The sequence below is a fragment of the Bos mutus genome, chromosome X, assembly GCF_027580195.1.
Source record: "Bos mutus isolate GX-2022 chromosome X, NWIPB_WYAK_1.1, whole genome shotgun sequence".
Taxonomy (NCBI): domain Eukaryota; kingdom Metazoa; phylum Chordata; class Mammalia; order Artiodactyla; family Bovidae; genus Bos; species Bos mutus.
Window position 1 is genome coordinate 30077870 of NC_091646.1, and position 26043 is coordinate 30103912.

The following is a 26043-nucleotide window of genomic DNA, read 5'->3' on the forward strand; positions in this document are numbered from 1 at the left end:
AGGGTCTTCCTGGATCTCTGTGTGAAGTGATGGAATTTCAGTCTCCAGGTCCCCGCAACCTCCAGCCACCCTATGTGGGTACCCCTTACATGAGAGACATTGGATCTTTAATTGGCTGTCACCGTCTCAGTGGAAAGAGGATGGTGGACAACTAGCTTCTCAATGCAAGCCTCCCTTGCCCCCTGCCCCAAGTGCAGTCAGTCATCTTAGCAGCCTACACCGTAAAGGATGTGCTTCTATGCTGTGATGTGAAAGGATCACGGTGCAGGCTACAAAAACTTCCTGCCCCTCTCTTCTCAGTGCCCAAGCATCCCAAGACAGGGAGCACCATCAGAAAGAACCAAAGACACCAGCAGGCTTAACTGACACGGGTTTGTAGACTCAGAATGCTCCCTGGGAAAATGAAAACACAGAGGTACTTTTCTCCTGTTTATTACAGAACGAAGAAAAAAACACACTTGCTTGAAACAGATGCCAGATTTCAAAAGCAGAGGCAGAATACCAGGTGGCAATTAAAATGTCATTACACAGAGTCTGGACATTGACAAAAGTTTACAGGACAGTGGGTGTGGGTTTTCTATAATAGACACTTAAACATACGTGATGATAACTGCAAATAGAAAACATCAGTGACAAAACCCAAATCAACTATTCATGTTTACAGATTCATTTTTTTCCCCAGACCACAGAGCCTTACATCAGAACAAATACTGAAAGGCCTTAAATCAGGAGCATCTTGCCTCCACCCTGCAAGGTGCCTGTTAGAGTAGTGCAAACTGTCTGAGTGATAAAGGGTAGAACCCTCAGAGATGCCCAGCTCACAAACTCTCTTTGCTTCTCTCAAATCTCCAGAACTCTCTGCTGCTGCTGCTAAGTCACTTCAGCCATGTCTGACTCTGTGTGACCCCATAGATGGCAGCCCACCAGGCTCCCCCGTCCCTGGGATTCTCCAGGGAAGAACACTGGAGTGGGTTGACATTTCCTTCTCCAATGCATGAAGGTGAAAAGTGAAAGGGAAGTCGCTCAGTCGTGTCCGACTCTTCGCGACCCCATGGACTGCAGCCTACCAGGCTCCTCCATCCATGGGATTTTCCAGGCAAGAGTACTGGAGTGGGGTGCCATTGCCTTCTCCACCAGAACTCTCTACCTCCTGGCAAATAATTCCTCTGCAGGCTACTTAATGATAAAACAGCTTGTGCTGTAACAGGCTCATCTGGAAAGAGCTAGAAGACGCTGCAAGGTTTGCAAAAGACATTAAGAATCACACTGGGTGATAGAAGTTTTAGTGGAAATGGGAATAGATGGCCAAGTGAGTTTCTATTTGGCATTTGTCAGTTTGCACAACACCTCTTGGTCACATCCACCATTGCATCAAAAGCGCAAGCAACTCAGCCACCTGGTTTGATAAGGTATGGCTGGACTGAACAACACAGTCTGCATATTTGAACAATGTAGAATACACACGGACAATGGCATAATAAACACAACTTTGCTGAAACAAAAGCCGTCATCTTAATTACAAACTCACAAAACGCAGTATAAACACTTCTGTCATGAACGTTTAGGAAAACCATGTACAAAATTTTCAGATATGTACAGGTAGCTTGAAAAAAATCACCAGATTTCCATTTTGTCACAGGTAGAGAGAGGGATGGGTGTGGGCTGCCGCCCCTCAAATTGTAATGAGGCAATAAGCATGTGGCTGTGTGGGGCCAGTGGTAAATTTGCTAAGGACTCACATCACTCCCTGGGGTGATAGCCACGTGGAGGTTTTTAGGGCATTTAAAGCTTGTCAGCGTTCTGGGGGACGTGGCCTGCACTCTGGGCCTCGGCACCCTTGTCAGCAGCCTGGTCTTCTGCAGTGCCACTGATCAGCCTCAGGTTGCCCATCCAGTCTTCATCTGGGCTCTCGGTGGAATCCATCATGAAAGTGTCGAAATCCACTTCAGAACAGTCAGGGAGTGAAATAAGATCGTCCAGTGGGGACTGGGACGACAACTCAGAGGGGCTCCCTGTTCTGTCACAAGGACTGGCCAGGGACTGGCTGGCAGCCACGACGGAGGTGGCAGCAGCGGCAACCACAGAGCTTGGTGGCTCAATGGCCTGGATGGGACTCTCAGGCCTGAAGCTGACCATACTTTGCTGGAGGGACTTGGTGGCATGTGGTGTGGGCACGGGGCCCTGCACCGGGCTCTGCCTGACACTCTTGTTGCCCAGAAGGCTGAAGCTGGGCTTGGCGGGGGCAGGACCCACCTTCTGGCTAGGTCTGCCTTCTGGGGCCACCTGACTAGGGGACACAATTGCCTGCTGCAAGGGAAACACTGGGGCTTCCAGGGAGGTTGTCACAAGGGCCTTGGCAAAGATGGTGCTGCTATCATAATGCTGCTGCATGCCATGAGCTGCTTGGCTTGGGGGTGGCTCCCTCAAGACTGGGGTGTGCAGAGATGCTGCTGCCACCACCCAGGAAGTGCTGTGGAGCACGGTGGACATTCCTGACATATGCGGCTGTCTGAGCTGGTGAGGACCCAGGGCCTGGCTGCCCAGGGGGCTGGGATAGAATCTAGGCAGGGGCACTCCTGCAGGAGCAGCCTTGGGCATCCCCATGTGCTGGTCAATGGAGCCGAGGCTGCCCAGGGGGTTGTGGCCCAAGTGTGAGGGTGTGGGAAATGGGGGTCTGAAGCTGAAAATCCCCTGCTGCCTGCAGGGGATTGGTGAGAGCATGCCCATGGTCTCCTGGCTCTGCTGCCTGATGGGTGAGGCCATTCCTGAACTCAGACTGCTATGAAGGAGCCCATCTCTGGGTGGTATCATGCGCTGGCTGGGTGGGGAGCTTGCCTTGGTCCGGCTACACTTAGAGATGACTTGATCTTGGATGGCTACCGAAAGAGAGAAGTGGGGGTCAGTTCCAAAGGTGTCTTCCACTTGGGCTGCAGTGGCCAGTGGGGAGCCACTGGCCCAGCACTGACCTCTCACCTCCTGCCCTTGGCTCCTACCGAGCACCCTCCTCTGCCCTTGTCCCTCCACCCTCAGCCTGGACTGCAGTTCTTGGGGGAAGCCCTCCTAGACCCCCCAGGTCTGTGCTCACAGCTCCCCTCCACCCAAGAGTAGATCACGTTGGACTGAAAATGCCCATAGATTTTAAGCTCCATGAACAGGGTCTGGGCCTGCTTTTATAAACTTCATACAATCCGTACACAGGCCTGGTACCACCCACCCCCTGAAGGATGTCCACCTCCTGACACTGGCCTGGAACTTGTCTGCCTGGTCCCTGCGGCTAAGGCACACCTGACATGCCACTCCATGCCACAGGTGGGGGCTTTCAGCTGGTATCAGGCCCGAAGGAAAAGGGGGTTTTGCAAGAGAATGGAGGAGTGATAGTGCTATGGCGCCACCAGGCTACAACAAAGATGCTGAACACCCGTTGGAAGGCAAGCAGCCTCCTCCGAGCCCCAGGCAAGAACACCCCTGTCCTGGCCCAATGTCACTACTGGCTGGGGACGACTGCTTAATACGTCTCCCAGGCTAGTTTGGCAGAGATCATCTGTAGTGTTTGGCTAACAGCTGTATCTTCAGCCAATCAATGTTGATTGCATGGTTGAGTCAATGTCTTCAATCAAACAGTGATTTCAGAGTCATTAAGACTGGGCCTTCAATTGGGACTCTACTTACACTTTCCATGTGACAGATCCAACCAAGGTGCCATGGAAGTGCCTCACAGACCTACTCTCTTTTCATCAATGCTTTCCAGAATCATCTCAGTAATGGTTTATGCTGGAGGGAATTCTCCCCCAACCTCACACAGTCTCCACCGTTCACCCCTTTGAGAACATGGACTTTTAACTGTTTACCTTGAAATTGACTCATCCGTTGGGCGATACGTGAACTGCGCTGTTCAGGGGTCATTGCCATAAGACCTGATCTCTGCTTCTCTCGCTAAGTAGAAGATGAAAAAGAAGTGTTAGATTCAGGCTACCAATAAATTCTAGCCTTGGTGTCGCTGTGTGGGGACTCAGGACGTGACTTTGGTGTAGCAGAAAGCATGAGTGAACACACCAACACATACTCGCATGCATGCCCCACCCCCCCAAGCAAAACTCCACAGGTATGGATACAAGTAGGATTCGGCACCTGAGTTAAAAAGCAATTGCGACAGCATAGGATGGGGCGGAGATACAGAGCTAAACAGCAAGAGCATGGAGAGAAAAGGTTTAGGCATTCTCGATGTCCTTCTGCTCGGGATGGGGCAGCAGTGAGATGCAGTCACCAAAGGAGGAAATGTGACATTAGGCTGCATTAATAGAAGCAGAGTATGTAGAAGGAGGGAGGTGACAGTCCTACACTCCTCTGCTTTGGCCAGACCATGTCTGCAGTGCTGACAAGAGTTTGGGCAGGCCAGTCTCAGGGAGACCCAAACTGGCTGCACCCAGAGGACACTAAGCAATGGGGCTTGGGCTCCCAAGCAAAGAATGGCTGAACCAACTGGGGATGTCAGGGGTGGGGCAGAGCGGAGCCTTTGGGCTATGTGGTGGTGGGTGCCCGGGCTGTCATGGGAAAAAGGGCCAAGGCTTGTTCTGGGTGGTCCTGGCATGAAGAGCAGTGGTGATCACTTGCTCACATGGATGCATTGCCCAACACCCGGAGTAGTCACTCATTCCCAGCTTCCCTTTGCTTTCCTGATGGGCAGCAGCATGGGTGATGGGAATGGGCTTCTGATTTCCATCTCCAAGCTGGGTGGGCACAGAGAGGAGCCAAGCTTCAGGGCTGCAGTCCCAGCCCCAGGTCTGGGAGCGCCTCGAGAGGCCCCCCACCAGAGAGCCAGCTGAGGGCCTGCAGAAGGCATAACTTGCCCCAAGACCCTCAGCCCTTTGGTGCCAGGCTGTGGCTGGGCCCTGGGTATGACTCGCAGTCCATTGCTCACCCGCTGCCATATCTCTCCCCTTCTCTGCTCCTCTGTGTGCCAACATCCAAGGCAGCTCCATCAGGGAGCACATCTCCCTGAGTTTACTTCAGAACTGCATCCCCCACACCCCTGCAGATGCCAGAAGAAGACTTGACTGGACAACACAGGCTGCCCGGGTGGCCTGCTTCTCTGCTCTTGGATGGCTGGCGTGGGAAGGGGCTGGGGCGGAGGGCCGGTGCTTGGGAGAGTGCCCAGCTCCCAGGTCTGGCGGCAGTTCCCAGCCTCAGTTCCTGCCAAGGCAGAGGACGAACACGAACACGTGGCAGTGGGCGGACTGCATGGCGAGCCATTTCAGCATCCTGCCCTTAGCTTGCTTCCTGTCCAAGCTCTTGCCTCCCTTCCCCTGGGGCGGCCCTCTTCCTGCTAAAGCATGCCTTTGGAGGAGGGCAGGACCCGAGGATCACAGGAGTCATAAGATCGCCAAGGCCATGCCTCTGCGAAGTGGGGGAGATGGGGGGTGGGGGGTGCTGGGCTCTGCCTGAGATGCTTAGGGTGGGCAGGCATTTCTGAAGGCAGCTCTCACCTCTGGTGTGCCCAGTCACCCTCCTACTGTGCCAGGAGATCCAGGCCGAAGATCTATGACCCCAGCTTACTAGTGTGACAGCTGAGGCTCACAGAGGGTCAGTGATGTGATCCAGGCAACACGGCTGGGTAAGTGCAGTGTCTCCTAACTGCAGATCCAGTGCTTCCATCTCTGTAGCCCGCTGCTTCCGGGACCGGCTCCTGGGCCCTCTGTCTACACCAGCTCTAATTCTGTCTATACCAACTCTAACTCCATCCCCACTGGCTGCTCCATTAGATTCACCAAATTACACAGTTGTACAGGGTGGGAGAGGGGCAGGTGGCGGCTACAGAGGGCGACGCAAGAAAAAGCAGGGAATGACGACGATGGGCCCAAGAGTCCAAAGGGAAGGAGATAGAGAGGAAGACACCCCCAGGGCCTGGGAAACCAGAGTGAAGGCGAGGCTGGGGCAGGGGTCAGAGTGGAGGAAGTGGGCAGTGTCTGCCAGATGACAGAAAATGCTTCTTGAAGGGTCAGGTTTACAGGGACAGTGGGATGTTGGCCAGCATTCATCCAAGGAAGCAGAAAAATCTGGAACATCCAGAGTTGAAGGGAAAGTCTGGTCAGGGCCACAGAAACTCCAAGTCCAAACAGAAGGGCTGATGCTGGCCATCCTGGGGTGTTGCTGTCAGGCAGGAACCTCTTCATGCCACTGGGGCATGGGGGGGCACCGCCAGCCCTCTGCTGCCCGCCTGGCCCCCGTCCCTGGCAGAGCAGCCAGACCGTTCTCTCCAGGCCCCCCTGGAGGCGGCTTCCTTTGTTTTGCAGACAGAGGCCCCCATCCTTTGTTCTCAATCAGTGTGCTCCAAAGATAAGCCCCAAGAAAATAGTTGTTGCCTTTTGACACTGACAATTAGGATCATTGGAAAATAGAGAAAACAGGAAATGACAAATGTTTTCAGTGACCCGGAGGAAGCGATGGCTGAAAGTGGCTGCTTAGTGACGGACACTCTGAAGGAGGGTTACAGAGGAGCTCAGCCAAGCACTCTTTTTCCTAGGACTGCGGGTGGTTGTCATGGCACTCGGGATTGCTGTACAGGTGACACTGAGGGGGCAGTGGCAGGTGGGCCCTCCGGGAGCCTAGGTGTGCTTCCCCATGTTGTCCCTGGAAGGAAGGAAGGAACTTTCCCAACGAACGTGGGCCCAGCTCCTCCTTCCATCCGGCCAAGGGGCCACCCTCAGAGAGGCCTCAGCCAAGATGGTAATCCAGGAAGTCCTGGGACTGCTTTTCTAAGCTTCATGCTAAGGCCAAGGAAGCTCTGGGGCTCACTTGAGGCATAGCACTCCATCCAAGTGTGCTAGGCATAGGTGGAAGAGACAGGCGCAAGGCTGGCACAAACCCCCCACTGCCTCCCAACACAGCAGAACCCAACACTCAGCTACCCAGGAGGCCAGGCTGCCCTGCGGGCCTCAGCCTTCAGCCACTGTGGGTGGGGGTCTCTTGTGAGCCCCCGAGCAAGCACCTGATACACCCTCTCTCCACTGCAGCCCACTCATGGTTTCATGACAGATTCAACCCCTTTGTAAAGCCCACAGACACGTTAACTGGATGGGGGATGGGACAGAGGCAGAGGGTTGGCAAGACCCCCATATGGATGCCCACACTGGTTTCCTGGGCTTCAGGTGGATTCAGCCTGAAATTACTTGGCCCATGATCCCCAGGAGGAGTGTGTTCTGACTGGGAAGGGCTTCAAAACGAATAGCTCTGACAGATGAGGGATGGAGGGAAGGGAGAGAAAGGGAGAGGGAGGGAGGGAAGGGACAAAGTGGGGGTGGTGAAGGAGGGGTGGAAGAGGAGAAAAAAGGGCTGTGTGCAGGGGTTTCTTTTTCCAGCACTGGGGCACTCCTGCCTCCTCCCCAGCAGATGTGCCCCTGAGTGCCACGCACAGAGCAGCCTGCAGGTAGCAGAAAACACGCAGCTCTGTGTTAGAGGCTCAAAGGTTAAGGAGCTCCAGCGTGTGGGCTGCTTTGTTCAATACTCCACTACGAAAAGTACCTTCTTTGGTAGCTTTTGGAAGCCAAATTTGGAAACGGCTCACTGACTCTTCTGACTTTTCCTTTGGAATGACAGGAAGACAGCATTCTGCATGGAGATCTGAGTTCTAGGGGCTCCCACAACGGCCCTGGAGGGGGACTTCTCAGACCTGTGGGCCATGAAGATGCTTCCACTCAAAGCCCTGTTTGAAGGGCATGGATGCTCTCAGGCTGACACTGTCCTCAGGCATCCTTCAGACACAACACGGGCTGCCCACAGTGAATGCAGGCCCGCTTCACCATGTCCTAACTTTCCCTCCTAACTCTTGGAGCCTGTGACTCAGTTTCTCTGGAGTGCCTCCAGATGGGAGTGCTGAGGGAACCCCAGAAGCCAAGGCCAAGGCAGGCCATACCTGCTGTTTCTGAAGGCCTCAGCTCCATGCCCTTCCCTGCCCAGTGGGGGGGATGGGGAGGGCAGCCTCACAGACTCTGGGGTCCCCAAAGCAAACTGCTGGATCCTGGGTGGGTAAAGAGGGTTTACCTGGCAGCCCAGTGAGGCCCCGTGCCAGTCAAACACGTCTTGTGGGTCTACCATGGGACCTAGTGGGTTTACCATGGGTGGGGCTCTGTCCCAGCCCTGGGGTGGTAATGTGTGTGTCTACTCTCAGGAAGCTCACCATGGAGGGAGAAACCAACAAATAAATCAATCAAAGGAAATCACAACCTCACAACCAAGTGAAGGGATGGGGAGGGGAGGCATGGCAGAAACCCGGGCTCAGGGCTTGGGGCCAGGGGGTCCATGGGAACATGCGGGTGCTAAGACAGGAGAAAGCTGAGGGTCTTTCTTTGCCCCTGGGGACCCCTGGAGCATGAGTCAGGGACCTCCCCTCAGTGATGACACTATCCTTGGGTTGGATCCAATCTGAAGCTGCCATTGGTAACTTCACAAAAATCACTGCTGTTGAAAATGACCGCCAGAGAGCTGGAGGTCGCCTTTTCTCCTCTCCACTTTCTGCTTTGCAGTTGACTTCTGACTCCAGGCACCTCTCCCGGAAGGGCCAGACTTCCATGCTGTGAGTGATCTGGCGGCAGAGGAAACAAATGTCTTTGCAGCTCGCCTCTCTTCTCCCCCAGAGGTGGGGGCCTGCGTCCTCCGTCTCACAGAAAGTCTGGCCTTCCTGAGTCTGGGCTGAGCTGTAGGTCCTGTCCCTCCAAGCCTTTCTCCCCACCCGGCCCCAAGGCAGGCCCAACTTCCATAGCTCAATAGTGAGGATCTGAGGGCCAAGATTCTGCCTCACCCTCCACTGCTTTGAAGAGAGATAACATGCTGGGGAAAGGAGTTCTCAACATCAGCTCACTCGGATCTGTCATTCTTTGCCTTCTGGGGACATGGAACACCAGGGTGGAACTCAGACACATCCTGAGTGGACGATGTCCCCATTTTTTTCTTTTTTTTTGCTAGTTCTCTTTCTTTGGCAGTCTTGTGCTGGACAAGCTGAAGAGCACTGTGACTCTGACAGCACATAAGAGAAGGGTGAAAAAAAATAGAGACAGAGAAATCGATAGCCCTTGAATGGAAAGCACTGCTTGTTCCTGCGGGCCAAGGCCTGTGGGATGGGAGAACAAGGCCACGCAGATAGAAGCAGCATTTCCATTAGCAGCCAGAATCCCAGAGGTCATTTCAGCTGGATGAGCATCCTCTGATCACTCTTTCTCAGCAAATGCTCCTTTCTCTACTTTGCTTTGCAGAGAGGGCTGACGTCCTGCACAAACTGATACGTCATGCACCAGAACAACAAGTTCATGAGCCAAACAAAAGTCTCTGCAATGTCTGCTTGTACACCATCTTGCTGTCATGACCACTAAGGCAACTCCTTAGGATGAGTCAAGCCATTTCTTCCAGAATCTGGAGGACGATGCAAACTCACAGCCCTCTTGGCCAGGCCTGGCTTGGCTTTCTTCTGCCTGCCCTCCTCGAGTGGGGCCATCTGACTTCCCACTTCGTGAGGTGCACACGAATCCCAGGTAGGGTCAAAGAACACCTCGGGTTGTGAAGCCCACAGCAGATGGCTGGAGGAGAGGCAGCTCCCGAGTGCGTGCCAGCTATGGAGTAGGGGGGAAGATTTGTAGTTCCAAAGGCATAGGCCCTATCTACCTCCAGTTCACAGTCTGGTCACAGGGACAGACAGGCAGGGAAGGAACTGGGGTGTTGGATGGCCAACAGCAGGGAGGGAATAACTGTCCCCAGGGTGATGCCCACTTAGTTTCCCTCTTCTGGCTTGGGTGGTCTCTTTGCCAAAGACTGACTGGGATGCAGCAGAGAAAGCTCTGGACATCTCTCCTAGGTGCACAGAGCTTTACGGGCTGGGCTGTCACCTCCTCTGTTCCTCCAACAACACTGTGCAGCAGGTGGGCAGGCTGAGCAGGGGACTGCGTCCAGCTGACAGATGAGGAAAGCGAGGCTGGGGGGAGTGACTTACCAACAGTGTCGCAGCTAGGCAGTAGTGGAGCGGGCACCTGCCTCCAGGCCTTCGGATCCCAGCCGCCCCAGGGCGCTGCCTCTGAGGTGCTGTACGAGGAGGTGACTTGGGCCAGCTCATGAGCAAAGGAGCTGCTGGGCAGGAAGGACTCACTCCCCAGGGCCTGGCAGGACGGGGGCTGTCGCCCGAGGCTGACCTGGGGGGGCCTGGCTTCCCCAAGCTTGCAGGCTTTGTCTACATGAGTCTACAACAACCATTGAAGAGTCTGTCAGTGGCGTGGCCACGACTTGCCTCTGAGTACTCCTGTCACTGCCCTGACCGCCTAGACGTGGGTCATCTGGGGCTTTGATTAGACACACCAACTAGCCTGGGCCAACCAAACCCAGCAGCTCTGTGTTCTTAATTGTCTTGGGTCACAGACTCCTCTGAGAAGTCTCTTAAAAGCTACAGTCTCTCTCCACAGAAAAAGCATTTATGCTGGTGTCTCTCCCTTCCCAGCCCACCAACATTTTACATATAATTTCAGGGGTTTTCTGGACCACTTACTACCCATCCATGGGTCTCAGTTAAGGAGACTCTGCCTCCATCAGTCACTGTCTGGTTGGAAATGGGCATCAGGCTAGGTCAGATAACTGGTTCATCAATGCCCAATCCCAATCCGTCCCCATGCTCTCCCCCCCAACAGAGCACACCATTCTACACTGGTCTGTAGGTACATGTGTGTACATGTGCTGAGTAATGTGCACACCCAGGCAGTCAGGCAGGAATCTCCCAACAGCCCTGAGCTGCAGCCCTCAGGCACTTCACCCTGCCAGGGCCCCGAGGATTAGTGACTTTCGTGTGGGTGGCACCTCATAATGTTTTAGAAGACAGGGATTTCATCTGAATTGAACATCTGACCCCATTCTTTCAGCCAAAGGCAATTAAAACCCTCACACTTGATATCCATGTTAGAGGAAGCCTCAAGACTCCACGGAGGTGCTGAGGGAACCCTGACCTCCTGTTGAACACCTGACCACGGGGTGCCCAAGATGAGCAGGGAGAGCCCGCCCTGAGGAGAAGCTCTTTGTATGTAAAGCAGCCTCTTCATTCGCATGCTTTTCATACCTGAGCTTCAAGTGATCACCCATGTGTTATCAAACATCCCAGTAGATAGGGAAATATTTATCTCCTGATCCTCAGCTAAAGAGATGGAGTCAATTCAGTAAACATGACTAAGCGCCTACAGTGGACAATTCTCTGGATGGATGACAAGACACTAGATATTTGGATGCCTCATTGAATTAATGGTAAAAACTGCTACCACTGAACTGATCAAGCATTTGCTATGTACAGGCACTAAGCCAAGTGCTTTTGATCCTTAGTCTCACTCAACCCTTGAAACAGCTGTATGTGAGGCAGGAACGATTACTGTCCTTATTTTACAATGAGGACACAGAGGCCCAGAGAGGTTAACAAAGTTGCCCAAAGTCACACAGCTAGTAAGTAGCAGAGAAGGATGCAAATGCAGGTTTGCCTGGTTCTCAAGTCTACATGGAGTTTGGCATGGTGAGTGTATGTGTGCATGCGATTAGCTTGTCATATGGAAAACAAGTCTGAAATGTAGGCAACTGTTCAAATGTGTCATTAAGAGAAGTACAGGCCAGGTTTTACAAGGGGGCCTCGGGGTAAAATTTTAAGAACAAATTTGGCTCAGATGGTAAAGAATCCACCTGCAATGTGGGAGACCTGGGTTTGATCCCTGGGTTGGGAAGATCTCCTGGAGGAGGGCATGGCAACTCACTCCAATATTCTTGCCTGGAGAATCCCGATGGCAGAGGAGACTGGTGGGCTACAGTCCACAGGGTCACAAAGAGTCAGAAATGACTGAGTGACTAAGCACACACACAAAGATGGGATTGAGAGTTTTAGAGATGACATTCCTCTCCCCAAAGAAATACAAAAGCAAAAAACCACATGGAATATGCTTAGCAACTGAACTCAGTACATGTGGGAGAGAAAATGCCTTTGCCATCCTGGTGATATACCCACCACGGAGGGCCCGGCACCCCTCCACTCAGGTGGGTGCATCAGTGCAGAGCCAATCTCACTGACCACCTGCAGCTTTGCTAAGTCAAGCTCCAATTTGTCCTTGAACCAAGGTCATCTGGGACATGAGCAGAAACATCACTCTCTACAATGGGCTATTCTTTATGCCTGCATACTGAGCACCTTGGTAATTTAAAACAATGTTTTATAACCATGGAGGGGTTTTTGCAATCCTGATATACAACTATTCCTAGAGGTCTCATTCCTTGCCCACCAGATGACGACACAGTCGGAAAGCAATGAGCGGGGCTTATTTGTAGGGAACTGAAGCATTGTAAGCTTTTGCTCAGGAGTCCCTGGTAGCTTCATGTGACTGGTAGGATATTAGTGACAGGTCAAGAAGCAAGGCCCCTCATCAGCAGGAACATATGCTCCCAGTGCCTTGGTAGTTCATCAGGCAGAAAAAAACCTGCCGATGGCACATGGAAATTATGATCAGCAGAAGATGCCCCAGCAGTGTGGGAAGTTCTGTTTCAACAGCAGTTTGGAACAGGCCAGCAGCCACCCATTCATATGGAGCAGAATGGGAGCAGACACTTGGCAGACCAATGGGATCCTTGGTTAAAAAAAGAAAGATATAAACTAGAGATTCAGTCGAGACTCTGATTGACAAGGAGCTTTGTAGCTGATGTTCATGCATCTTCTCTGTTTTATTTACTTTGGCAAAGAAACCTCTGTCCCACACCCTGTTAGCAGGAGGCCCAGGTTCCAAAGAAAAGGTGGTAGGGATGTTTCAACTCCTAGAGATTTCCACACATAAGGTAAACCCATCTGTCTCTTAGGAATCACTGAAAATCTCAGAAAGCAGGTCAGTCCATAACTGGTAGACAATGATTACTACCTCTTGGATTGGCTGGTTCCATGTGATTCCAAATTTCAGAGAATCAGACCCTGGGATGAATAGTGTCTGATGCTGGTGCCCAACTTCACAGAGCTCACACTCACTAGGCCTCCCATGCTACAGAACATGCTAGAGAACCTGCTGGAAAAAGGTTGTCTCTGGGCCTCTCCAATAGCTTGCAGATACTTACAGCCCCAAGCACATCCTGTAAGCTCTGTTATTAGGGTTATTTGTCCCTGGGCCTCCCTTCTTCTTGGCAGCCAGGTCTCCCGCCCCACTGTGTCCTGTACTCTAACCTCCAGTCATACCATCTCCTTGGAGCTCCCCAGACAGGCTGCCACGTGCGTTCAGCCCTCTGTGCTCATGGTCCTTAGGGGTCCTGCATGTCTTTGGAGATCCACCCTGAGAATTCTGTCTCTCCTTTGGAGAAGAAAATGGCAACCCACTCGTCCAATCTTGCCTGGAGAATCCCCATGGACAAGGAGCCTGGTGGGCTACAGTTCATGGGTTGCATAAAGTCAGACAGGACTGAGCAACTAACACTTTTTGGTCCAGCGCCTATGGCTGAACACCTCTGACTGACTGAACATCCTTGTTGTGCCAAGTCTTAATCAAAATTAAATCCCTCTGGTGCCCAGACAGTGCCTGACATAGGCAAAATGTTCAACAAATATTTGGAAAATCCAACCAACTTGACTCTGTTATGAGTTTGGCATGATGTCCCTGGCACTTGGGAAATGATAACCTAGTGAAGGCTGTGCTAGCTTCTTTTTGGGATGATCATTAATGATAAACTGAGCCTTGACTCTCATTTTAAGCACATCGACTCATCACTTTTCAATGCTGTTGGGTTAATAAAACCCATCAGCAGAACAGAAAACATAATCACACACTGTGGAAATAACATCTGTTAACATATTTATTGGACTAACTGTGCATGTACACATGTATTTGAGGCTGTCCTCAGTTTACAGGACAAGGAAGTGGAGATAGGTTTACCCAGGACACACAACGACAAGGTGGGTACAGACCTGGATCTGATTTACAGAGTGACTAAAACCCAAGCATCTGCTGGGTTTGGGAGAATAGGGCTCCTTCTCTGCACGTGGAGAGAAGCAGCTGGGTGTCCTTCATCCACACTGAAGTAACTCCATGTTGTTGGCTATTCTGTGACCTCACCATAGCGCAAATAGGCCCTGGTGTGAGGAGCTCAGATTATGACTTTCCCCCACAGACACTCAGGATGCTCTGCAAGTAGCAGGTGACTGCTCTGGATTTATCAATTACTAACTGGGTTAGATCTTGGCCCAGTCTTTGCCATGGAGGTCTGAAGGAGGTGCATGTGCATTTGCAAGGTTACAGTTGTTCACTATAACTCCAGTGGCTTCTAGGAGCTTGTAGATTTCTAGACTTACTCATTCTGAAAGTTTAGGCAACAAATCCTGAACTCAATTTCTTCACTGACCATGTAACAGAGGTGAACAGAGACAGCTCCGGAGGTACTGGAGACTTTGTGCATGTGCTAGAGGCTCTCAGAGGTCAAGATGCCAGATAAGTCAACAGTGAGATGAATATGCTAAGGTACTAAATGCCATCCAGACAGCCCAAAGAGGGCAAGGCAGACCTGTGGAAGAAGCTGGATCTTTGAGCAAACTGGTGACTGTCCCTACATGTCAAAGAGAAGTGACAGAAGACAACTTTGTAAATATGAAGCAGTGCTTTGGGAAACCAGGAAAAGGTAATGTGAGTCAGACTTCTTGGCCTCTTACTTGCCATTACACTCTTGGCCAAATGCAAATGGGATTTCACTGTATTACAAGCATGCATCTATTGATAACACTACAAGAAGTTTTACAACTCTAGCCTGAGATTCTGTAAGGAATAGAATCCCAGAAGTTCAACAAGCAGCATGTCCCACAGAATGTTGAGATGGGACTCAGCCTTCCAGAAGGAAGAGAATGTGCTCTTCAATATGGTAGCCCCTGGCCACATGTACAAAAGCACTTCAAGTGTGTCAGGTGCAAACGAAGAACTGAATTCTTAATTGAATGTACCTTTAATTAATCAAAATTTAAAGAGCCACATATGAATGCTGACAACAGTATGGAGAGTATAGCCCTTTGGCCTACTGGCTAAGAGTGCAGGCTCTGGAGAAAGAGGATCTGGCCTGGGCTTGACTCATGGATTGAACACTTCTTAGCTATGTAATTGTGGGGAGGCTGCTTAACCTTTCTGTGCCTTTATATTCTCATCTGTAAAGGGGAAGTCATAGACATGCATCATTCAGAGAGTGGTGGGGGTTACAAGACTTCATGGAGTTAACACACATGCAGTGTCTGCATGTTATATTCTCTGAATGTTAGTTAGTGATGATCTTAATTAACAATAACACTTCCACCATGTATCAAGCACTTTTACAATATTCCAGGCACTGTCCTGTGAGTTTTACATGGGCTAGCCTGGATTTGTGGGAGGAGGTGAACTCCAGGTCCTTCTATTCCACCATCTTGATCCACTCCTCCTAGAACCAAACATGCTCTAGGCATGGTCTGATCAATAGCTCAGCAGAGCTGTTACTTTTCCTATCTTTTGGTAAAACAGACTAACAACAGTAATAAATTACAATGATGATAATATTAGAAAGATTTGTTGAGCACTGAATCTAAGGAACTGGGTTCAGCCCTTTCTTGGAGTCATTTCAATTAATTCTTAGAACAATCTGAAGAGGGAGGCACTGTTATGATCCCATGGTAAAGATGAGGAAACTGAGGCACAAAGAGGTTAAGCAACTAGCTTAATTGAGGTCACTCGTTAGTAAGTGCCATGGCCTGGCCTAGAACCCAGACCTGTCAAACTACAGAGGCTATACCCTGAGTTTTGCTTGCTCAAATTGCCCAACTGGAACTTTTCTTAATTCAATATACAAGCAGACCTGCAGGAAGAAGATTCTGGAGGGCTGCTATGGTTCCATAGTTGTGCAAGGGCCACTGGGTAGGCTGTTGTGCCACCTGGGTGTTCTTTTCTTTTTATAACAACTGTACCAAGAAATGAGAACTCCAGGTTGACAGATTTCTGTTTGGATACATGTGGTGCAGGGAGTGTGAAGTTCACTTGAGAGATTCTGCAAAAAACTCTAGGGTAGCACCTATCCTATCTATTTGCTGGATCTAGGATTGGCTAAAATGGACGGGGTTCAAAATCAAGTTCCCTTCCTTAGTCAATCAAGTATTCAGAAATTAACCAGTTAAGTTCAACTGGTAAACTGCTATTTTGCCTGTGTGTTACTCGCTCAGTTGTGTCCAACTCTTTGTGATCCCATGGACTGTAGCCTGCCAGACTCCTCTCTCCATGGAATTTTCCAGGCAAGAATAGTGGAGTGGTTTGCCACAACCTTTTCCAAGGGATCTTACTGACTTGGGATTGGACCCAGGTCTCCCGCATTCCAGGCAGGTTCTTGACCATTTAAGGCCTCCCTGATAGCTTAGTTGGTAAAGAATTTGCCTGCAATGCAGGAGACCCCAGTTCTATTCCTGGGTTGGGAAGATCCCCTGGAGAAAGGATAGACAACCTACTCCAGTATTCTTGGGCTTCCCTGGTGGCTCAGCTGGTAAAGAATCCACCTGTAGGAGACCTGGGTTGGGAAGATCCCCTGGAGAAGGGAAAGGCTACCCACTCCAGTATTCTGGCCTGGAGAATTCCATGAACTGTATAGTCCATGGGGTCGCAAAGAGTTGGACACGACTGAGTGACTTTCACTTTCTTTACCATTTGAGCTACGCAGGAAGCCCACTATTTTGCCTAAGAAAGAGAAATAACTCAAGAAGAGGAAAAGGTAAAGTCAATAATGTTTAAATCAATCAAGGAATGAAGGAATAAGCATCTCTACACCTTCCCTAAGATGGGGAAACAGTGGAAACTGTCAGACTTAATTTTTTTGGGCTCCAAAATCACTGCAGATGGTGACTGCAGCCATGAAATTAAAAGACGCTTACTCCTTGGAAGGAAAGTTATGACCAACCTAGATAGCATATTCAAAAGCAGAGACATTACTTTGCCAACAAAGGTCCGTCTAGTCAAGGCTATGGTTTTTCCTGTGGTCATGTATGGATGTGAGAGTCGGACTGTGAAGAAGGCTGAGTGCCGAAGAATTGATGCTTTTAAACTGTGGTGTTGGAGAAGACTCTTGAGAGTCCCTTGGACTGTGAGGAGATCCAACCTGTCCATTCTGAAGGAGATCAGCCCTGGGATTTCTTTGGAGGGAATGATGCTGAAGCTGAAAGTCCAGTACTTTGGCCACCTCATGTGAAGAGTTGACTCATTGGAAAAGACTCTGATGCTGGGAGGGATTGGGGGCAGGAGGAGAAGGGGACGCCAGAGGATGAGATGGCTGGATGGCATCAGTGACTCGATGGACTTGAGTCTGAGTGAACTCCGGGAGTTTGTGATGGATAGGGAGGCCTGGCGTGCTGCGATTCATGGGGTCGCAAAGAGTCAGACACGACTGAGCGACTGAACTGAACACCTCCCCTAATACACACAACATTAATTTCAATGAATAAGCCTGTGACCTATTAACTCCCTGGGGTAGAGAATGGGTACTCCTCTCTGTCTCCCACAGTGCCAGACACAGAGCAGGTCTACAATACACTCTGAAATTTAGGCTCATTGTTTTCTATGGGGCAGTTCTAAGAGATGACCAGAGCCATGCCCGGCAGCAGTAACAATGGGTAATGGAGGAGGAAGACTGTGTGTTTGTTTGGTCAGGTTATGTGGGCCAATGGAAGTCACACTAGGAGCAAAGTGAGGTCAACAGCACTGCTATGAGAAACATCAGGGACTGGGTCAAAGGGTACCAAAACTCTCCAGAGGGCAGAGCCTCTGCAAGCCAGGCTCTGACAGCTTCTGGAAGGTTCCTATTGTCTCATGATGATGAGGGTGATGATAACAGCTACCACGTATGAACAAAGGCAATGCACCAGGCACTGAGTGAAACTCTGTGCAGTTTTTCTCTCACTTAATCCCCATGGCAACCCTGGACGATGGGTACCATTATTATGTTCATTTTCTAGTTGAGGAAAAGAAGGTTTAGAGAGCAGAGTAACTTGCTCAAAGTCCGAGTCAGAGCTGAAAGCTGAATCTGGGTCTGACCTGCTCCAAAATAAGAACTCTTAATTACAAATACTAAAGAATGCAATGTCCAAAGCATAACCCTTCTGCTTATGCACACCAAATCCTCCCCCCTGCCCTCCTTGGCTGCAGTGTCTCCTCATTGGCTACAGTAAGGTGTGTTGCCAGGCCATGGGGTTCCAAAGAAGCCCTCCAACTAACCACCATATTCAGGCAACTGAGGAAGGGAGAGGCAGGATATCCTCTGGAGCCTTCCGGATTGAGACAGCAGATCTAATGCATGCATCTAAATTCACTCCCTTGCGAAGCCCCACTAAAAGTGCCATGAGAATTTGGTTTGGTGTGGTTTTTAAAGATACAACCTGGCAAGAACAAGGTGAATGCTTCAGGAGACATAGCAGCAGCAGCCTTTCCCAAGCTCTGAAGTAGCTAGACCAGGGTTAACTGACACCACAGACCCAGGGAAGCTGAATCACAGGCTGGCAGAGGGAAAGTGAAAAAGCAGCTTGGTCTAAATGGCAGGATGTTCAGCAGGCTTGGGAACAGGAGCCCCAGGTGGTCTCCAGCACTGGTGGGTGAAGTGGACACGTATGGCCAACACAATGGGGTAGATGCCTGGATGACTGCCCTGCCTCCACATCCCTGGGTATCTGCCTCTCCTCCACACTGGTGGAGGTTTGACTTGAATTGCTGAATTCCCTGCTCTGCCTTCCATATCCTGCTACTTGGATTAGCTGAAGACTCTCACTTCACCCCACAGAGGCATTATGTTGACCTCCACCTGGAAACTACAGTGCCTGGAGGTAGGCTGTGGCAAGCACAGCAAAGCAAGACAGCACCCCAACCCCTCGGGCTGTATTTCTTCTGCCTATCAGGGGTCCTGATGGCGGTGGGCTCTACCAACACTCAGATCCATTGTGCTTTCAGTCACTGACTCCCCTAAGAGGGAAGCCTCTGTTGAATAGTGACACTAGGACCCTTTGTTGCCTATGCACCCAGACTGTGCTTGCCACTTGGTTCTTCAAAAAAACCTGATTGCTTGTTGAAGAACTCAGTAATACATAGTGAAACAAATAGAAAAGCAAGAGAACATTGGAAGCATGATAGTGAAGGGGCACACATGGGGTCTACTAGGGGGTTGACAAGGTTCCATTCCTCAGCCTAACCAGTGGTGACACAAGTTTTCACTTTGTTGTTGTTCTTCAGTCACTAAGTAGTGTCAGATTCATGGCAACCCCGTGGACTGCAGCATGCCAGGCTTCCCTGTCCTTCACTATCTCCCAGAGCTAGCTCAAATTCATGTTTATTGAGTTGGTGATGCGATCTAACCATCTCATCCTTTGTCGTCCCCTTCTCCTCCTGCCCTCAATCTTTCCCAGCATCAGGGCCTCTTCCAGTGAGTTGGCTCTTAGCATCAGGTGGCCAAAGGATTGGAGCTTCAGCCTTCAGCATCAGTCTTTCCAATGAATACTCAGGGTTGATTTCCTTTAGGAATGACTGGTTTGATATCCTTACTGTCCAAGGGACTCTCAAGAGTCTTCTCCAGTGCCACTGTTTGAAAGCATCAATTCTTTGGCACTCAGATTTCTTTGTGGTCCAACTCTCACATATGTACATAACTTCTGGAAAAACCTAGCTTTGACCACACTTTTTCTTTCAACTGTTCATCTAGGCCTTGCACACTTTTCTGTATCTATGCCATATTTCACAATAAAAGGAAAAAGTTACATATGCAGCTTGATGCCAGTCATGTGAAATATATATATTTTGGCATAGAAAAAAAAATAATGAGCTACTGTATTCTAGCATGCTAGCAATGGTCATCCCTGGCTTATTTATAACTTTTATGTTTATGGTGTGTGTGTTAGTCACTTAGTTGTGTCCAACTCTTTGCAACCCCATAGACTGTAGCCCACCAGGCTCCTCTGTCCATGGGATTCTCCTGGCAAGAATACTGGAGTAGGTTGATATTTCCTTCTCCAGGGGATCTTCCTGACTCAGGGATTGAACCCTGGTCTCCTGCATTGCAGGCAGATTCTTTACTGTCTGAGCTATAGGGAAGTCCCTTTATATTTATATATTTTGCTATCTCATAGGGTTTGTGTTGTTGCTGCACGTTTCTGCATTTTCCAAGTTTACTACAAAGAGAATATATTATTCTTGTAATCAAAAGATCTTAAAACATATTGAAAAAAAGACAAAGTTCCCATCAAAGATTTGTACGTATCATATAGATTTTAAAACAAACAACAAAAAACCCCTAGGACTCATGTAAGTAAAAAATATGGTGTTATGTCAAGGAAACAACTCAAGTTCATGTAAAGGTATCATCATTTAGAGGTTAAAAAAGTTGCTTTGGAATTTAGGTCTTTTTTTTTTCTGCTGTCAAACCCAGCTCCTTCCAGAGATGTTCCAGTCGCTGTTGAAGAGGACAGGGTCAATACTATAAGGACCCAGTTCAGCACACTTCGAGGGTAGCCTGGTGAATTCTTGCCAGGAATGCCAACCATCCCAGGGTTCATGATTTGGTCTCTGCCTTCTTTCCCCCAAGATTTTGACCATATAGATACACAAGTAGGTATTCCAATGACAAGTCAGCCTTCCTGCTGTCCCTATCACACAGCAACCTATCAGGTTTTCTTCTTTCCTACTGGCCTGGGAGGGGGCATCCTTCTCTGCTTTCCTTTAACTGAAGGCCTCACCTTCTGTTTTCTTCTGACCTATTCTGTCTCCTTGCAGCTACCTCTGGGAATCGAAAAGGTAAGCACAAGCATAATCTACTACTATGCCTGGACAGACAGATATCCTTTTTAGGGGGCTGCCCTGGGTCTTCACTTCTGTGTGGGCTCTTCAGTTATGACTCGAGGGCTTAGTTGCCTGGAGGCATGTGGGATCCTAGTTCCCTGACCAGGGATGGAATCTGCATCTCCTGTATCCCAAGGTGGATTCTTAACCACTGGACCACCAGGGAAGTCCCCAGATATCCTTTTTGATGTGTGCTCATAGAAGGAGAATGGATTCATTGGTGACATCAAATATAAGCACAGTCTTTAAAGTCAACATCTGCAGGGTGTATTTCTAGTCAAGTTTGTATACTTCATCTATAATAAATGATCTGCCTTCTCTAAATAAAGAAATTGTGGGTTTGGTTTAATTTCATTATAAATTTATATTCAATAATAGAGAATTAGAACATTGGGGATAAAGAATATACAAAGTTTGCATTTCATTCCCTGATTTGGAGCCACCTGCTTGCTTCACAATACAGAGTTCATGAGCACAGAGTCTGAGCTAGGAGTCAAGAGACTAAGGTATTCCTCGGGGCCAGACATCCCAAGGTCTCACTAGATTTACATACCACAGCAGAGGGAAAATGTGGGGCTTCACTCAGACTGGCTCTTTAGGCCCTGCTGGGTGGGGTGTGCTGTGAGCTGCAGGGGCTTCCACTGCCTTCCCCCAAATGCTTATCTCCAGACTCTGGGCATGGGAAAATGGGGAGGTGGGCTGCTGTCTGGAGACAGGAGGCCCAGGGTGCCTGGGAAGGAGATACCTAGTTCCAAGGTACCAGGTTTCCCAGAGTGCAGGTAGGAGGAGTGTGAAAGCTTTGGCTGCAGTTGCCAGGGACGCTGAGGCCTCTCTATCAGTGTGTTTGTTTCATGTCAGAATGAGAAGGGACTGTGGGACTCATCTACACCAGAGGTTCTCAAAGTGGGGGTGCTTGGGCCAGCAGCAGCAGCAGCAGCAGCCTCTGGCAACCTGATAGAAATGTATACCCCTGGGTCCCACTCAGACCTAACAAATCAGAGCCCAGGACTTTGTACTATCACAAACCCTTCAGGACACTCAAGAAAGAACTACTGCTTCAATCCAACCCTCTCAGCATACAGAAGAAGAGACTGAGGGCCAGAGAAACAAGGATCCCTTGAGCCGAGGTCCAGCCTTGCTAACTCTATCCAGCGTGATGTGACGTGGATGCTGGGCCAGTGATTCCCATGTGCTGCTTTCCAACTCCCCCTTTTCACACGGGAACTGTTTTTTTTACCCCTTTACTATACCTCTGCTTTTTCTTTGCCAAAGTGAGTGTTATGGCCAGGGTTCCCGGGAACACAAGAAGCTACACTCTGACCAAACTGAATCCCTTTGGGGAGGAAGAACATAGATTTTCAGGAGGACAGAGCATTTCAGGAGGCACATGCAAGGGAAGGAGGGAGGGTATAAATATAGTGACTTGGCCAGCACCTAGTCCTCCTATTCTCTGCAGTTTCCCTTCAGGCAGCCTCACTTGCCCTACATTGAACAAGTGCTTTGGGAATATGGCTCTGCCCAGGGTTGGAGAGCCATTGAGAGCCACTTACACAAAGCAGCATAGTGGATATGGGACCAACACAGGCCACTGTGCCTGACTGTACCAAGGGCTTTCTGGGAAAGATGCTTCTGTGCTCTTCTGACAAAGCTTCTAGAAGCAACTCTCTCTTATGCTCCCCTGGAAGAGGGCAGGAGGGAGGGTGTAGCTCCTGGACTTGCTGAGGGCTACCCGTGTGCCCACAAGGGGGAGCTGGCCTCAGGATGAAGCCAATGCTCCAGAAGGCCAGAGAGGCAGGAGGCAGAAAACTGCATCTCTGGGGACACTACTGAAGTCTGCCCAAGTGCTGGACGTGCACTTATAGGACTCAGTCAGTTCCCCTTTATCATTTCCTGTGACTTGCGACTCAGTATATCCTAAGCACTAGCTTGGCCCCTCTGCCCTTTATGAGGTTTGCATTACGCCCTGGGGGACAGCTTATCTCTAGCAACAAAGCCTGGGGCCTGTGGAACCCGACTCAGCCTTGTGTCATCTTTCTTTATCCACAGACTAGTTTATCTAAAGAAAATTCCAGCATCCCTCGGCTGTCTGTACAACATGATCCAGCAAACACACTGAATGCGGATGCCAAAATTGCTTCACTCACATCTCAAGTGTGGTACTCAAGCTTTTAAATACTTTATTTTGCATTAGTTGCATGTGATCCACATTTTAGTAGCAATAATCTATCTTAAACAGCATTAAGAATTCCTGGATCAAAATCAATTCTGATGCAAACTCAAATATGTATTGTACATTGTGGGTTTCTGTGATGAAAATATTTGACAATCCAAACTGGAATTCATCTATAGTAAATAACCAGTGCTACCTCCTAAAAGCAATTATCGGCACTGAACTCCTAAATTTTTAAATCCCTTAAAAAGTCCAAGAACATACCAGAAAGTCGAACTTTGATTTCAGAGGTAATAGCCATACACAAAAAAATTAAAAGCCTGTAAGAGGTGTTGTTGACTTGGATGCTGATGGCTCTAGGAGGAGGGTTCATTCTCTTTCTCAATCCCTGGTCCAATACGATTGGTGGGGTAACTATAGAGCTTGGAAGAGTGATACTGACCATTGGTGGCAGAGGAAAGAGCCAGGCAGAGCAGATCTGTAAGATGCTGGATCTCTATGAGTTCTGAGGGAATTGACAGGGTCAAGGCCATTGCCAGAGGCTGCCCTTTTCCACCTCATTCTGCTCCTCTGATCTGTACCAATCTCAAACTCTAACAGCTAAATACAGCAAGAGTGGGGATCAGGAGATCTTTCTGGAGGGTGACAGGAAGGAATCTCTGTGATGTAATTATTCTACTAAGAAAGACACTTCCAAATAAAAAGTGAATCAAGAAAATAAAAGAAGCTAACAATATAGCTGTCAAATGACAAAAAGAAATCAAAATGAAAGTCCACTAAGATCATTTCCACAACGGATATAATAGCCACCCTAATGGGTGTCAGGATTTTGTTTTTTGACAACATGAAACTAGAAAATGGTATTTGAGAGCTTTGCCTGTTAGCATTTTTGAGCACTCAGCTTTGAAAGTGTTGCCTGGTAGAGGGAAATGTCATGGAGTTGCCCCTACTTATTCCTACTCAAGGAGGGTTGGGGGCCTCCCACACCTTTCAAAGCCTTGTCACATGGAAATAAATGATCAGTACTCAAAATGGCAAATAAGGAGTATTCTCCATTCAATTACTGGCCTTCTGAATTGGCTGGCTTGGCAAATAGTCTTCATATGCTACCCAGATATGGACCTGTACAGAACTCTGGGTCCACCACAACTCTGCTCAATTCCTCTGCTCAAAACTGGCCAAATATGGTAGCATGTGACAGGAACAAAAGGTCAGACAGAACCTGCATGCTTAGCTTCAACTCCAAAGCTCCCCAAAGCAAAGCAAGAGTTGGAGTAATTTCTGATGTAGGGTTATGCATCTCTCAGGCCTTTGTGTGCATCTCTTGGGCTGCCCACTTCCCTTTTTCCTGTGCATCTAGCATTCCATCACTGAGTCAAGGTCTATCAGCTGTGTGTGAGCCATGGTTCAATTTCTAACCTAACACGAAACTCAGTTAACATTGGGAGAAGGACCAAAGGATGCAAGAAATGGAGAAATGCCACCCTCTGTCTTAGAAGCTGTTATTCCATTGGCAGTCAGGAGCCCAGGCCATGCACGTGGGCCTGAGGTGGAGATGTGATCTCTTTAGACCTTTACATTGCTTTTAGCTTTCAACAACCTCACTGCTTTGGAAGGGAGGGGCTAACAAGGTAAGCCCACATTCAACAACAAAGCAGTGCTTGTCATTGTGGGCATAATTCATAAGATCAAATCAAAACCTAAACTTTTCTGACTGACTCTTTTGGAAGCAGCAGAAACTCTTTCTCTGGGGCTGGGGTGGGGCAGGGGCAGGCTGGGTTCTCTGCAGGCAGTGTTCCACCATCTGGTGCCCCCTTCACACTCTAAGCTGCCAGGCTGGAGCATACACACAATGTCACTTTGCCCCGTGGGCCCAGGTTGTGGGATTTGACAACTCCCAAAGGACAGAAGAGGTTCAAAGTACAAACAGACTCAGGAGAGGTTTCCATAAAGCTGGGGTGATGGAAACAGCTATTAATGGCTGTGGGACCATTAATGGATTTGAGAGAGGGAAGCTGGGGAGGGCACAGGAAGGAGGGACAGTGATTCAGCAGAGCCCCTTAGGCACATCCTTTGCTCACCCACTGGGTCACACCTCTGACCCACAATGCTCCTCTGGCACCATCCTGCCCTCAGTGACAATGCTGGCTATAGGCATTAGGGCCACAGCTGAATGGGGCAAATCCATTGTGACTTGCCATCTGCCCTAGACAGTTTTTCTATTTTGCAAACTTTTCATTTGTGGTCATAACAGTAGCTGAGTGCTTCACTTTCAAATCTGTTTTAGGTGTGGAAGTGGACAGCCTCTCTGTGAGGTGGTCTATATTTTGGGTTTGTATTAATAGATATTCATAAGGAGTTACAGTTTAAAGGAAGACAACCCAATGATTTCTTTCTGTCCTCTTTATGACTCTTTGAAAACTGAAATCAGATTCCTTTCCTTGCTCTACAGTGACAAATTCACAGGTATTTCAATGAAATTTAGTATTAAAAAATTATATACTTCACTTTTAAAACACCTCATTTGGGGCATTCTGACTTCAGTTGAGTTCACTGTTTTTCAGGTATGTTAAAAGAAAACGAACAAACAAAAAGCCAAACAGCAACTCACAGGAGGTTTATGAAAACGGTTGCCTTTCTAGCTTTCATGAGTCAATTGTTAAGCAATTAAAAATTAAGGCTATTGATCACCATAAAAGAGGCATCAGAACTGGGGGGGGGCGCTTTTTGCATTCCTGTAAATTCTGGTGTTGACCTCACTGAGTAATGATTACTCCAGGGGCAAAATGTAATGATGCCTCATTGCAACGTGACATCTCACTCATTCTCCAGGTTCCCACAGAAAAGAAGCTTGATGTTTAAAAGGTTAGCATTTGATAGGCAGCACATTTAAAACTTCTGCTTTTGGCAATGGGATCATACTTATCAATAATTACCTTAAATGTAAATGGGTTGAATGCCCCAACCAAAAGACAAAGACTGGATGAATGGATACAAAAACAAGACCCCTATATATGCTGTCTACAAGAGACCCAC

The 26043-nt window shown here is 49.1% G+C and overlaps 1 protein-coding gene across 4 annotated transcripts in view; it reads right to left on the reverse strand.

Annotated features, from left to right (window-relative positions):
* Positions 1–416: 416 nt before the first annotated feature.
* The window catches only part of MAMLD1 (mastermind like domain containing 1), a 117587-nt gene continuing 91960 nt past the window's right edge, over positions 417–26043 (reverse strand). For 2 of the 4 annotated variants that reach the window (XM_070365765.1, XM_070365764.1), the window contains 3 exons: positions 9977–10220; positions 3849–3933; positions 2739–2876 (listed from right to left, as the gene is read on the reverse strand). In XM_070365765.1, the coding sequence (XP_070221866.1) occupies positions 3893–3933; positions 9977–10220 (285 nt within the window). In that variant the 3' untranslated portion in view covers positions 2739–2876; positions 3849–3892. Of the gene's footprint in view, positions 2877–3848; positions 3934–9976; positions 10221–26043 lie in introns of all 4 variants that reach the window. The other 2 variants (XM_070365763.1, XM_070365762.1) reach the window with 1 other exon arrangement.